We start from the raw sequence: 15,027 nt of genomic DNA on the forward strand, positions 1-15,027 counted from the left end.
CAAGGAAGCGGCACCTTCCTGGGAGGAGGAGCACCAGCAGCATGTGCCAAGGCCCAGGGTGGGAACCTGCTGGGCGTGTGGAGGGACCCCAACGGTCGGGTGGCTGGAGTGGACCCATCCCACGGGAGAGGAACTAGAGAAGGAGTCAGAGAGGCCACCCTGCTGTCTGCCATGCATCTCTTGCTGTGTGGGAAGGCTCTGTTTCAGGAATGGGAAGTGCATTTCAGACAAATGTCTCAGTGCCCCTACTGGGTGTTTTGGAGATCAGGAGACCGCAGGCCAGACACCATGAAGGAAGGTGGTGCAAAAGGAGTGACGTGATCTAGCTGGATCACTCTCCAGCTTTGTGGGAAGGAGACTCAAGGAGAGCGAGCCAGAGGCAGAGGCCAGCGGGGAGGCCGCCTGGGTTAGAACAGGGGCTAGTGGAAACTGTGGAAAGAGCCAAGATGTCCATCGACAGACGAATGGATAAGGAAGATGTGGTATATATATATACAATGGAATATTATGCAGCCATCAAAAGGAATGAGATCTTGCCATTTGCAACGACGTGGATGGAACTGGAGGGTATTATGCTGAGCGAAATAAGTCAAACAGAGAAAGGCATGTATCATATGACCTCACTGATATGAGGAATTCTTAATCTCAGGAAACAAACTGAGGGTTGCTGGAGTGGTGGGGCGTGGGAGGGATGGGCTGGTTTGGTGATAGACATTGGGGAGGGTATGTGCTATGGTGAGCGCTGTGAATTGTGCAAGACTGTTGAATCTCAGATCTGTACCTCTGAAACAAATAATGTAATATATGTTAAAAAAAAAAAAAAAAGATAGGGGAAGAATGAAGGGGGGAATCGGAGGGGGAGACGAACCATGAGAGACGATGGACTCTGAAAAACAAACTGAGGGTTCTAGAGGGGAGGGGGGTGGGAGGATGGGTTAGCTTGGTGATGGGTATTAAAGAGGGCACGTTCTGCATGGAGCACTGGGTGTTATGCAGAAACAATGAATCATGGAACACTTCATCTAAAACTAATGATGTAATGTATGGTGATTAACAGAACAATAAAAAATAAAAAAAAAAAAAGAACTGGGGCTAGTGGTGTGAGCCAGGAGCACTGGCCAAATTCCAGATAGGTCTGGAAGAGCACAGGATTTGCTGATGAGGTTTCACAGTGTGAGAGAGAGAGGAAGGATGATTCCAGGGCTGCTGGCCTGGAAGATTTGGAGGCAGAAGTGGGACACTGATATCGTGTTTGTCATTAGATGGCAGTCCCGTCTGTTCCATATCCGTTCATAGGACTTGTTGTTTAAATGGCTTAATTTTAAATACACGGAGCTGCTGTGTGCTAGGTAATATCCGGGACGCTGGAGATACAGAGATAGTGAATCGTGCCTGCAGGACCTCCCAGACTGACAGGGGAGATGGCAGAAGCGGGTAATCCAGAAAGGGGAGCTGGTTGTCGGCAGGCATGGGGGGGTAGAGGGGACAGGAGAGGCTCCCATCCTGGAGGTGGTGATGCCTGAACTAAATTTCAAAGGGTAGACGAAGTGAGCATAGGGGAAGGGGTCTCCGTTTGGACTTCCCATGGGTCGAATGCTCAGGGCTGCTAAAGTGATTACACGAAGAGGGTGGATGTCCTCGAGTCCGCTTGCCCCTGACGTCCTGAGTGTGGGAGCCAATGCTAACTTTTCAGGCAACAATCATTAGGACTTGGTCATGTAGGAGGGAGTTTGTTATACGGGAGTTCTGATCTTCCCAAAATCAGGGAGTGGTGTTATTTGTGAGATACTATCCACATAATAGCCCTTCTATAAAATTTTAATTGAGCAAACAAATGGCGTAGCCCCTGAGTTTCATTATAAACCATGGCCGCTTATATGCCCCAGGCTACTTGGTGTTGACTTGCTTTACCTTAAAATATGGGTGATGGACACTTCCTTCCATTACCACTCTCTTGGTAAGCTTGTATATATTATAAGTTGGAGGGAAATCCTTTTCTAATTAGCTGGATCTGTTTTTCCACAGAAGAAAACCTGTCCGCTTCGGTCACCAGCCAGCCTGTTCATCCAAAGGAAAATGTCATCCCATTACTTGTGGCAAGCAGTTCTGATCAGTTTCTCACAACTCCAGATGGCGATGAGAAGGACATAACACAGGAAAGCTCTGAATTAAAGCACAGATCCTCAAAGAAAGATTTGTTAGAGGTAGACAGGTTCACAATCTGTGGAAACCGAATCGACTGAACTCTGTGGCCTCTCGTGCCCAGCGGAGTCCCGGGGTGGGAGATGCTCTGCTCCCGGGACGGACAGATGCGAAAAATGGCACTTAAATATTTATTTAAAAACTTAAATTATTAATGGAAAGCGAATCTTAATATCTTTCTTCCAGTAATGGGGTCTGGCTGCAGGTCAGGTCACAGAAGAGCAGCGACCTCCAGCCTGGACTCTGGAAACCTGACGGGTTGGAGGACCCCCACCTGCTCGGTAGAGAGCAGTCACCCCCGGGCCTCATGGGCGAAATGCCAGAATCACTCTGCTTCATCAGTCCGCGCTTCCAGAACATCAAATTGCCTTGAGCCCTCTTCAGTACAAGGATATACCTGGAAAACTGTGAAGCTTTTCCCATGACATTACCTTTCCAGTCCCATACTATTTTCACAAACAGTTTTCAAACTGTCCTTCATCTGCCAAAGCATTAAAAAAAAATAATAATTAAACTTAAGTCAAGATAAATGTTCTTACCACCAGAATAATCCTTGAAGAAGATGTATCTGAATTAATCAGAATAAAAGGCTACCTAAAATAATTCATGATGAATAGTAGCATTTTATAGGAAAAAACCCTAACCCGGTTTGTTTATTTAAAAAATATTCATTAATGAAGGTTGCATCACGGACAAAAACGTTTCATAATTTTTCAGTTTACTCTTTAAAGCAAAATGTGAGCTGTGTATTGTTCCATTGCAATGGATAAAATAGAAATACCCTTACAAAAAGGCACTCTTTTATACTGAAAAAGCAGAGCAGTGTTAACTTTAATGTATGGTTAACTGGTTTCGCTTTAAAACGAATTGCTTCATAAATTGTTACAGTTAAAAGGATTTGGTGTTGAATGGGCTAAAGAATTGTCAGTGTACAAAATTCAAAGGTGTCAACTTTAACAGTTTTTTAAAGTGGCAGCTTTAAAGCAAATATTCTAAATGGTTTGGGTAACGTCTTGCTTGGGCTTACAAATGCGGGAGTCCTGCTGATTGGACCGTCCGTGGGGGTGTCTGTGCTGGGGGCCGGCAGCCATGTGTTTGGGCCGCGAGCGTGGCTGTCGGGGGCAGGGAGGTGTGTGTGTATGGATGCTGGGAACAGCAACCAAAAGGTGCTTTTGGTTTTGTTTGAGATCAAGATTCCATTTCTGCTAATTACTAGCTTGTGGCCCACATCATAAGAGAAGTCATTTCCCACCAGTTTTATCTTGAGAAACCTTTCTGCATTTTTATAAAAATTCTACAGCGTCTCATTTCAAAATGTGCAGATGTAACTGTTAACTGTCATTTCCTTTCATGTTTTCATGTTGAAGTTCAGCTCTTGTGCTGACCCTTTGGGCATATGATATGCAGAAGATAAATTTTAGGGGATCCAACTCTTTCCTGGGTGAAATACAAAGCATGCTTTAATGTTTTGGCTTCTTTGGCTTCTGTAGAAATATGGAACTGAATCTTAATGTTTTGCATTAACTAAAGAAATATGAAGATTAATGTTCACGTAGGGTAAAAGAGGATATCTTACTGAAATGCTTTTGTGAAACCAGGAAGTATTTTAAGTTAAAAATGAAAAGACTCGTATTTTGTGTATGTTTCAACGAAGCCCTATTTTAGAATTCTTCTTATATCCATCTCTTCACCACCAAAAGGAACAGTGTCCACGTGAATGGAATAGTTTGGGAGAAACTTTGCCAAACGTAGCCCTGATCAGAGCAAGAATATGATTTGGGTATATCTTTCAATTCGGCTTGAATTATCCTGTTATTATTGTGCTGTCATTTTCGGAAGATTTCATTTCCTTTGCAGAATCTATTGGGAGTTCGGAATGATGTTCATTTCCTCTGTTAAAATGGCATTCAGTACTAATTTTATAAGTGCATCTTGTGTGAAACTCAATAAATTCAATTTTGTAATCTTTTTTAAAAAGGTCACTGAACTTATTTTAATAACGTTTACTGTTATATTCGCTGGAGTAAATTTCCCACTCTGTAATAAGAATTTACTTCTAATTTACAAGTGACAAGACTGTCTAATTTGAATTCTTCTCTTGGTCTTAATGGTGGCAAAATGTTGGATTTTTGTTCTGGGGGGTAAAAAAAAAAAGGCCAGTACTTGATCACAGACCATTTCCTATCTCTCAGCCGATGGAGGCGCTTGCATTTGACAGGTGTTTTGAATGTCACACAATGTGTTTTTCACATCTGAGAGTCAAGTTCAAGACAGTACTTTGCTTTTTAAAAAAAATTTAAGGCACAACATAGGTCAGACTCTAATTAGCTTTTCCTTTGGAACAGAAGCATAAGCGTCAAGGGTCATTCAGGAGCTTGTCCAAATTTTCTTTGTACTTTGTACTTGTGTACTTTGGCCAGTATTTAAACTGTACACTCATTATATGTATACATGGAAGAAGCGTGTTGTAATTAGATCCCCAAAACATTTCTGCCACTGCTGCTAACTCAGCACAGAGAATATAAGTTCACAAAATCATTTAAAATCACTACATTTTGATATGTTTCAGGTTCATTTATTCTTCCAACAGGGATTTACGAATCACCTTATATGCCAGGAGGCTTTGCTAAGATGCTGGGATCAGCAGTGAGCCCAACTCCAGCTCTTCTGGGGAAGACCAGTAGTAAACAAGTCAGTAAGATAGCATCTCTTGGAGACACGTTGCCTAATGACCAGAAGACCTTCCAGGTTTGTTTCAGATCTAAAATAAATATGGTCCTTTAACATTTTATAGAAGTCTGATTTTTTCCCTATTGTATTTTCGTAAAATAAAATAATTATGTAGCAGTTTCACAATACTTCTATAAAATAGAAACAGGGAAATAATTTTTTTTTTTTTTTTTAAACTGAAGACTGCCAGTTGTCCACCAGAATCTGTTCTGTTCCATGAACAGAGTTGCAACTGAGCACGTAGCTGCCTTGACAGTCGGGGACTACATCCCTGAGTCCTTGCTGTTGCTTGTGGCCTCATGACATTCCCACCAAAGGATGAAGTCAAAGGGATATATGCCAATATGGACCCCCTTACACCTTCTCTTCCCTTCCCACCAACTGTAACCCAGAGAAGGTGTGACTTTGCCCCAACCATGCAGATAAATGCCGCGTCCATGGGATGGCAGGGGGACAGATCCTGGTCCCTGAAGCCTCTGTGGAGCAGAGTCGCCTGTCCACTAGGAACACTCAGACGACACATGAGAGAGGAATAAATGCCTTTGTTTCTAAGCTACTGAATCCAGAGGGTCTATATCAGCCCAAATTAATACACTAAGAAATCTGGAAGGGTCTATTTAGACATCTTCACATAAATGTGAGGTGTTCGATCTCTAAAACACGTACTTCTGAAAACAGTCTGGATTCTCATTCGTACTCTTTGTAGGGAAAAGCTAAAGATGACTGTGTCCCACTCATTCAGAAGTCAGACTCCAGCACTCTTGGTCATCTTGAACGGAACCTTAAAATTTGCACATAAACAGCAAAGTCCTATTTGTTCATATACTCTACTGACGAGATAGGCCTTGCTCCTAATCGCTCAGGAAATTGTGTACAGGAAGAGTGAATGATAGATCTAGTCTAACAGCACAGAGAAGTGGAAATAAAGGAGTTAATACATCAAAAGAGCAGCAAAGGTATGGTCATCTGGGGCCAGTTTGAGGCAAATGGTTCTGTGCAAGTGATTGCTCGAAATATCCCTGCGTTAGGGTTCAGTGTGATATGCGGCATTCGTGAGTGCCTGAGACAGAGAGGATGGTTTAGGTCATGTTTAATCTGATTGAGACATGTCTACAATTGAGGAGGAAGTTGTTAAGGAAATTGGCATTCTAAGAGAGTTTTAGTGATCTGAAAAGTTGGCTTACAGGGAACAGCTCATGTTCAGCCATGCTTGCTTGGTCTAAATTTCAATAAGAAAAGATAACACATTTTGGCAAGTTAGTAGAAGGCCCCTTTTGGTATAGTGCAGTAAAGGTGTACTGGAAGTTGTTTGATACTTAATGAAAAAGAAAGGTAAGTATCCGCACAGCATATTTCGCTCTCAACTTACAACTTTTTTTGGCAGGTGGGGAAGTTAAGGGCAGTGGGGGGAGGGGAGTCTTGGGGTTCAGGTGACACCTTTAAAAAAGATTGAATCAGGAATTGTAGAATGTATAAGCTCTTGAAGGGTGAATTGTAATTATTTTTAGTAAGCGTATTCTATTTCATTTTAGATATGTCTTCATAAGAATATAAACACTAGGAAATCGCTATAATATCAAGATTAACCAGATAGAGTGAAATACAAGAAAAATGCATAAATATCTTGTAGGGCTTGATTTAACACATATTAATTGCACAGTCACTGTGTAAAGCACAGATGTAAATAAGCTCTGCTCTGCTCTAAGTTCTAGCGGGCAGACTGATGGTTGAACTGGCTGGGCAATTCCAGTCCTGTGACCTAAGTGCTGCCATGAATATGGGTACTGGTTGCAGCAGAACATCTAACTTAGACAGGGCCCCAGCATCTATCTTGTACGGTTCCTGGCATGAGCAGGTGGCCAATAAATATTTATTGGATGACTAAACATATGAGCCATTGTGGGGAATGTTCACTCGGACCGCCTGAAAAAGAGAGTAGGAGTGAGATGGATAAGAAGGAAAGGAAGGGTGAGCCAGACAGGGACGAAGGAGGAAAGCACAGCATGGCCCCACATGGCCTCCCATGGCTGAGTGTTGCGTGCCAACCATCATGCTGAGAAAACGAGAAGGAAGAGCTTCAGTCCAGAGGGAAGGTGGAGAAGGAGGCAGGGGCTAGATCTGGAGAGCTTTGAATGCCTTACCAAAAATCTTGGACTTGATCCTGCAGGCGATGGGGGGAGCTTACATGGGATCTTCAATTGGATCATTGGAGCTATCAAATGAGAGGATAAATGAGAAGAAAAAAAAAAAAAGCTACTTGTAAACTATAAAGGGTTAGGTAACCTGTCCAAGGTCACACAGGTAGCACATATCAGAACAGAAAGTTAAACCCCTTCCCTGAGAAGGCTGTGGTGTCTGCTGCTTTTGGGAGGAGAGAGAAACAGAGACCAGGAGACCCTGCGACCGTGGCCATTCCCACCAGAGGAACAGGACTTAGCGGATGTGGGGCATGGTGACCTTTCAGGATGTTGGGTGTCTAAGACGTTTGCCCCTCTGGGAAGCTCGGGGAAGGCCAGCTTGTTGTGTGGGATTGGAGGCAGGGACTTGCTCTATGACACTGGAAACCTGCTTATCTGTAGATCAGGCTTGATAATACCCACTTCTCGGGATTGTTGGGAGGAATAAGTGTATCTGAAGGGGCGCCTGGGTGGCTCAGTTAAGCGTCGGACTCTTGATCTCAGCGTCGTGAGATCAAGCCCCTCATCAAGCTCTGTGCTGGGCATGGAGCCTGCTTAAGATTCTCACTCTGCCCCTCTCCCCCCAAAAAAGAGTGCATCTGACGCTCGAATTGTTCACTGTGCAATGGTGACCCTCATTGCCTGAGACCTCAGCCTAGATTAGTGGTCCTCAAAGTGTGGTCCCCAACCAGCAGCATCCCATCACCTGGAGACATGTTAGAAATGCAGATTATTCTCTGCTCCCACCCAGACCTGCTGAACAGAAATTCTGGGACTGGGGCCCGACAATCTGTTTTTACAGCTCTCCTGGTGATTCACAAGCTCGTTAAAAGTTTGAGAACCCAGGCCTAGAGCCATCACTCTCTAGGATCTAGATCTCAGAATTACGGGGCTCAAAACAACCCCATCTGCATTTCCCAAGGTAAAGATTGGAGAGACTAAAACAGAATTTTGGTCTTTAGCATATACTTCCAGTTTATCGAAAATCTGTATTTTATTGCTGTTGCTCGCTCAAGGCCAGGCAGCCGGATAAGACAGAGCAGGGTTAGAAGCAGGGTCTTCTAGATCTTCCTCAAACCTTGCTTGGCATTCTTCTGCCTACTACACCCTCAAGGTTCCGCCCCCATCCCCTGGCACTAGAATCTTCCAGACGAGTCATGCAGAAATCATAAAGCACTGGGTCAACATATCACATGAGACTCCAACACTTCAATCACCAAAGCTGAGGAAGAAAGGACACAGAGTCCGCTAAGTGGTGCACCTGAGCTCCCAACTGTCTGTGGCAGATTCACTCAACGGAGCACCCTCACTCTTCCAGGAGCTGGTGACATGGTGGACAGGGCATGCAGGGTCTTCTCTTTGGAAGCTTCTATTCCAATATTCCAGTGGAGAAACCACCGGAATACAAGAGTGGCTGAGTATTTGCAGAAGGTAATGGGGACCATAGAGAAAACAAGGTAATGAGAAAGGGGCAGGATGCTTTCTTGACATTGGATGGATCACCCAGGAAGGTGTCCACTGCAGCCTGAGCTAGAAGGAACCTCATTCAGGCAGGGAGCAGCCAAGTTCAAAGCCACTGGCACGAGAGTGAGCTGGCTGTACTCTACCAGCAGAAGGAAATTTAGCAGAGTCGGAGGTCATGGGGCTGGGGTCCAGGTCATCCAAGCCCAGGGACGGGAGTTAGGGTATTGTTGGTCCAAGGACCGGGTAAGGAGTTAGGATATTGCTTTTTTTCTGACTGTGGAGATTGGGTTGCAGCGTGGCTAGCATGGAATCAGGGATACTGGTGAGGGGGCTGGTTTTGGGGTTTGTTTTTGTTTTTAAGATTTTATTTATTTATTTGACAGAGACATGGCGAGAGAGGGAACACAAGCAGGGGGAGTGGGAGAGGGAGAAGCAGGCTTCCTGTCGAGCAGGGAGCTCACTTGGGGCTCAATCCCAGGACCCCGGGATCACGACCTGAGCTGAATGAAGGCAGATGCTTAACGACTGAGCCACCCACCCAGGCGCCCCAAGGGGGCTGTTTTGAATGGAGTACCCTGGGCTCAGGCAGGCCTGGCGTCACACCAGGGCCGGGCCAGGAGCCCCCCAGACTGACCCCAGACTGACCTGGGAGGGGCAAAGCAGCCGTAGTCTGCAGGAACCTCTAAACCTCCCCTGGCGATACAAACACAGAACAGAGCATTCAGCCTAGACTCGGTGCTTCGTTTCTTCCATGCTGACACTACCGAGTAGGCCAAGTCCATCTTTGTCTGATTCTGCTTCTCATTGGACGATCCTGGTGATGAGCGGCCTTCAGACACACTTCCCTGCAGAAATGATTCCCTGGGGCAAGCTAGATGGCTCATCGGTCCACGAGAGAAACCAACAGAAACCACATTTCCTTACGGGGAAGTGGAAAGGAGCACAGAGGGTGCCAACTGAGGAGCAGGAAACTGGGCTCAGCTCTCCCGCTGTTGGACCTGGGAAGAGAAGGAGCTGTTGGCAGGTGAAGTAAAGCCATGCGCTTTCAGATTCTGTCCACCTTTAACTGAAAAACACAGCAGGAGAGAACATGACTTGCCCTTGTGAATAGAATGGAGATAAGTGCACTGTTCATTTCTCCCTCGAACGTAGCATGTTTAGAGGTGGCCTAAGTCCCAGACTGATGGCGGTTTTGCCTTGAAGGGGTCTCACAGGGCACCCAACCTCTCCCCCAGGGGCAAGCTGCCTTCTCCTGCACCCCTGATAGGTTGTCATCTACCTGGGACATGAAATAACTGTAATAGTAGTAGCAGTAATAGTATAGTAAGAGTAAGAGTAGTAATTTTAAAAGCAGTACCTATTAGACATTTACAGCAAACCATCATACAAGAGCCTGTTAATTCCTACCTCCTTTGATCTGCACAATGTCCCTGCAAGGTCCTCATTTTACAGATGTGGAAACCAAGGCTAGGAGGCTCTTTTCTCAAGTTGCCCAGCTAGAGAGGAACAGAGCCAAGATTTAAAGCTGGATCCCCATGATGACAGGATGTTGGCCCTTCCCCAATCCATGGAGCATGGACCTCAGCACAGCCCTACACGACAGCTCTTAGCAACACACACAAGATTTGTTTCTTCATCAAGGAGTCTTCTTTGGGGTTTTCCACATAGAGTATCATGTCATCTGTGAAGAGTGACAGTTTGACTTCTTCTTTGCCAATTTGGATGCCTTTTATTTCTTTTTGTTGTCTGATTGCTGTGGCTAGGACCTCTAGTACTATGTTGAATAGCAGTGGTGAGAGTGGGCATCCCTGTCGTGTTCCTGACCTTAAGGGAAAAGGTCTCAGTTTTTCCCCATTGAGAATGATATTCACTGTGGGCTTTCATAGATGCGTTTTATGATGTTGAGGTATATACTCTCTGTCCCTACACTCTGAAGAGTTTTAATCAAGAAAGGATGCTGTACTTTGTCAAATGCTTTTTCTGCATCTATTGAGAGGATCATATGGTTCTTGTCTTTTCTTTTATGTATGCAGCATATCGCATTGATTGATTTGCGGATGTTGAACCAAACTTGCAGCCCAGGAATAAATCCTACTTGGTAATGGTGAATAATCCTTTTAATGCACTGTTGGATCCTATTGGCTAGTATTTTGGTGAGAATTTTTCATCCATGTTCATTAGGGATATTGGTCTATAATTCTCCTTTTTGGTGAGGTCTTTGGTTTTAATGCAGAGAATGGGGAACCCTCCTACAATGTTGGTGGCAATGCAAGCTGGTGCAGCCACTCTAGAAAACAGTATGGAGGTTTCTCAAAAAGTTGAAAACAGAGCTACCCTATGACCCAGCAATTGCACTACTGGGTATTTACCCCACAGATACAAATGTAGTGATCTGAAGGGGCACCTGCACCCCAATATTTATAGCAGCAATGTCCACAATAGCCAAACTATGGAAAGAGCCCAGATGTCCATTGACAGATGAATGGATAAAAAAGATGTTATACATACACACACACACACACACACACACAATGGAATATTATGCAGCCATCAAAAAGAATGAAATCTTGCCATTTGCAACGACATGGATGGAACTGGAGGGTATTATGCTGAGTGAAATAAGTCAGTCAGAGAAAGACATGTATCGTATGACCTCACTCATGTGGAATTTAAGAAACAAAACAGAAGGTCATGAGGGAAGGGAAGGAAAAATAAAACAAGATTAAATCAGAGAGGGAAACGGTAAGAGACTCTTAATCATAGGAAACAAATTGAGAGTTGCTAGAGGGGAGGGGGGATGGGGTAACTGGGTGATGAGCGTTAAGGAAGGCACGTGATGTAATGAGCATTGGGTGTTACATAAGACCGATGAATCGGGGTGCCTGGGTGGCTCAGTTGGTTAAGCATCTGCCTTTGGCTCAGGTCATTATCCCAGAGTCCCAGGATAGAGCCCCGAATCAGGCTCCCTGCTCAGTGGGGAGTCTGCTTTTCCCTCTGTCCCTCACCCTGCTCTTGTATTCTCTCTCTCTCCCTTAAATAAATAAATAAAATCTTTTTTAAAAAAGCATTTTAATAAGACTGATGAAACACTGAACTCTACCTCTGAAACTAATAATATACTATATGTTAATTAATTGAATTTAAATTTAAAAAAGGAGTTTTCTAACAAAAGTATGCATAACCAATTTTCCATTCCTTCTGACCTCCTTTGGCTCACATTTTCCAGACTCTCGAATGATTCTAATTCTCCCTAGATTGGCCTCGCTGAGTGCTATTTTTAGAATTTGGATTATGAATGGATTGTTCTGGTTCTGCTCATTGCCAAATCACCTTTTTTCTCTCTACTGAGTCATGACGAGGCATAACAACGTGGATTTACGTGACACCTGACACTTTTCAAATTGTCTCTCCTTGGCTTCTCATTCACCCCTGCAAGGTGGATACAGTAGGGTTCGAGATGTCCATGTACCAACCAGGAAACGAGAGCCCTGATTGTCCAGGCACTTGGATGCCATGCCTGCACCAGACAGGTGGGCTCCCCGCCACACACGGGGCATGTGCTTGCAAAACACATGGTCATAATGTGCCCAGCACTGCTGGCCCCTTGCAAAGGAGGAAGGGTGGGGAGAGGATCTCCTTCCTGGCTCCAGCAATGGCAAATACCGCTCATTTTGAAAGCTGTTTATTAGTTTTGATCCTCAAGTAATATCCGTTCATTACTGGAAAGCCAGAAGGCTATTAAGAAAAAGATGGGGTGGGGTGCCTGGGTGGCTCAGTTGGTTAAGCGACTGCCTTCGGCTCAGGTCATGATCCTGGAGTCCCGGGATCGAGTCCTGCATCAGGCTCCCTGCTCGGCAGGGAGTCTGCTTCTCCCTCTGACCCTCCCCCCTCTCATGTGCTCTCTCTCTCTCTCATTCTCTCTGTCTCAAATAAATAAATAAAATCTTTAAAAAAAAAGAAAAAGAAAAAGATGGGGCGAAGAGAGGAATACCTATAATTTTACCATTTAACTTGGTGCATGTTCTTTCAAACTGTTTTGGCAAAGGGACACACAGAGATAGGTTTCCTCAAATACACTCCACGTGCTGATTTGAAGCATGCTTCATTTCCTTCACATGTGGTGGGAATTCTTCCATGCAACAATTTGAAATATTTTCAATGCGTGCATAGAATTCCATATATGACCCTATCATCATTCCTTTACTCAATTCCTTTTTGTTGCACGTTTGATCATTTCTTTTTTCTTTTTTTCTTTTTTTAAGAATTTATTTATTTATTTGACAGAGAGAGAGATAGCGAGAGCAGGAACACAAGCAGGGGGAGTGGGAGAGGGAGAAGCAGGCTTCCCGCCGAGCAGGGAGCCCAATGTGGGACTCGATCCAGGGACTCCAGGATCATGACCTGAGCCGAAGGCAGACGTTTAACGACTGAGCCACCCAGGCGCCCCACGTTTGATCATTTCTTTAGATAAATTCCTAGAGCTGGAATTACTTGGGCAAAGATTCCAAATCACTTGTGATGTGTTGTCACAAAATAACCTTCCAGAGGCAAACATTACATGAATGCTCTCAGCAGCCCTGGGCTGGATGACTGTCCTAATCTTGCCAACTTTACAAGGGTTTTTAAAAGGGTACCTAGCTTTAAGCGTATGATTAAATATTTTTAATACATTTATTCGATATTTTTCATTTTAGCAACATGCATATTCATATCTTTAATTTTTCTTTTCAGTGTTAGCTGGACGTAGGGCAGGGGATGGGGGGCGTGGGAGCTTCGTGATTGCCCTAGACCAGTGTTTTTCAACATTTTGGATAGAGACCCATAATAGGAAGTATATTTTACATCAAAACACAGTGGACACACACATATATGCCTGAAAAGTAAACTTTTACCAAACAATGCCTACCTTTACTCTGATTTTTTTCAGATATTTTCTATTTATATTTTTTAAATGCTAGTCATACCATACTAAATTGATCCCATACTCTTGTGATGGATTGTGTCCTACAGATTGAAAAACATTGGCTTAGACCCAACATCATCAGCTGCCTGAACATACTGGCCCTGAACAAAGTCAGGGTGTTGGCACATCCAGGATCTGATGAGTGCCCTCTTCCTGGCTTGCAGATGGCCGGCTTCTGGTATCCTGGCCTGGTGGAGAGCAGAGGGAGAGAAAGCAAGCTCGCTGCTGTCTCTGTCCATAAGGGAACTGTGCATTTCACATGCACTTTGACTGGGCTTGGGTGACCCAGGTAGCTGAGAAAGCATTACTTCTGGGTGTATCTGTGGGAGTGTTTCTGGAAGACATTAGTGTTGATTTGGTAGGCTGAGGAGATTCATGGGCGGGCATCACCTAATCCCTGCAGAGCCCACATGGAACAAAAAGGGGAAGGAAGTGTGAGTTCTCTCTGTCCTGGAGATTCCATGTCTGTTTTCTCTTACCCTCAGAGCCCAGAGCTCTTGGTTCTTGGGCCCTCAGCCTCCAGGACTTAAAACCAGCAAGCTCCTCAGTCCTCCAGCCTCAGACTCAGACTGAATTATACCCTCGGCTCTCCTCATTCTCCGGCTTGGAGACCAGACTGCGGGCTTCCAGTCCTCTATTACCATGCGGGCCAAATCCCCTAGTAGATCTCCTCTTATCGGTAACTGTGGATCTCCTAATGGGCTCTCTTTCTGGAAAACCCTGACTAATCCAGGCACTAATCCCATTCACGAGGCTCCACCCTCTTACCTAATCACCTCCCACAGGCCCCACCTTGGGGGATAGGATTTTGACAGGTGAATTTGGGGGCGGTTATCCCTGGGCCAGAGTGCTCAGATGCCTAGTGGTCTTTCCTCCCAGGATTCGTGTCTTCAGCAACAGGCTGACCCCACTCAGGGGTACTCCACGGGTGCAATCAGGTCTCAACTGTTGGTCTGCATTCTTTTTTCTCCAGTGGACTACATTTTCCTCATGTCTCTTCAAGTATGCAGTTGTTACCAATGTTCCCCCAAGGCTCTCTTTGAATTCATCATCTAGAGGTTTCGCTAAGTGGCTTGGGACAGCCGTGTCCTGCAGAACAGGAGTCATCTGCGATGGGCCCACAGTGCACAGAGCACCTGATGAACCGGACCAGCCTCTGGGATACGGCGCTCAATGCTTCCTTCCACCACTGTTGCCCCAAAAGGCTGACGACCCAGCAATTGGCTATGAAGTTACCCCCTTCCTGTCTAGACTGGACACAGAATTCCTTCCCCCAGAAGGGCTCTGCTTGGTTTTCTTGGTGTTCAGAAATAAAGCATCTTCGTTTTCACTGGGGATTCTTCCCCATCCCGTTGGAGTGGCGCCTCCCCAAGTCTGATCATGCCACATCCTGATACGTTCATGAAAGTCCCAGCTCCTGTCAGTTGGGCGGGTCAGCCTCTTTGTCATAAAGTGATGACGGATGATGCGGACAGGAGGCATCCCAGTCCC

General features: G+C 45.0%; 1 protein-coding gene across 5 annotated transcripts in view; it reads left to right on the forward strand.

The window, feature by feature from the left end:
- The window catches only part of TAPT1 (transmembrane anterior posterior transformation 1), a 60,289-nt gene extending 56,110 nt beyond the window's left edge, over window positions 1-4,179 (forward strand). For all 5 annotated transcript variants that reach the window (XM_035005246.1, XM_035005248.1, XM_035005250.1 and 2 more), the window contains one exon: window positions 2,026-4,179. In XM_035005246.1, the coding sequence (XP_034861137.1) occupies window positions 2,026-2,243 (218 nt within the window). In that variant the 3' untranslated portion in view covers window positions 2,244-4,179. The remainder of the gene's footprint in view (window positions 1-2,025) is intronic.
- The last annotated feature ends 10,848 nt before the right edge of the window (window positions 4,180-15,027 follow it).

The sequence above is a fragment of the Mirounga leonina genome, unplaced genomic scaffold (assembly GCF_011800145.1).
Source record: "Mirounga leonina isolate KUSES-001 unplaced genomic scaffold, KU_Mleo_1.0 Mir_129, whole genome shotgun sequence".
NCBI lineage: Eukaryota > Metazoa > Chordata > Mammalia > Carnivora > Phocidae > Mirounga > Mirounga leonina.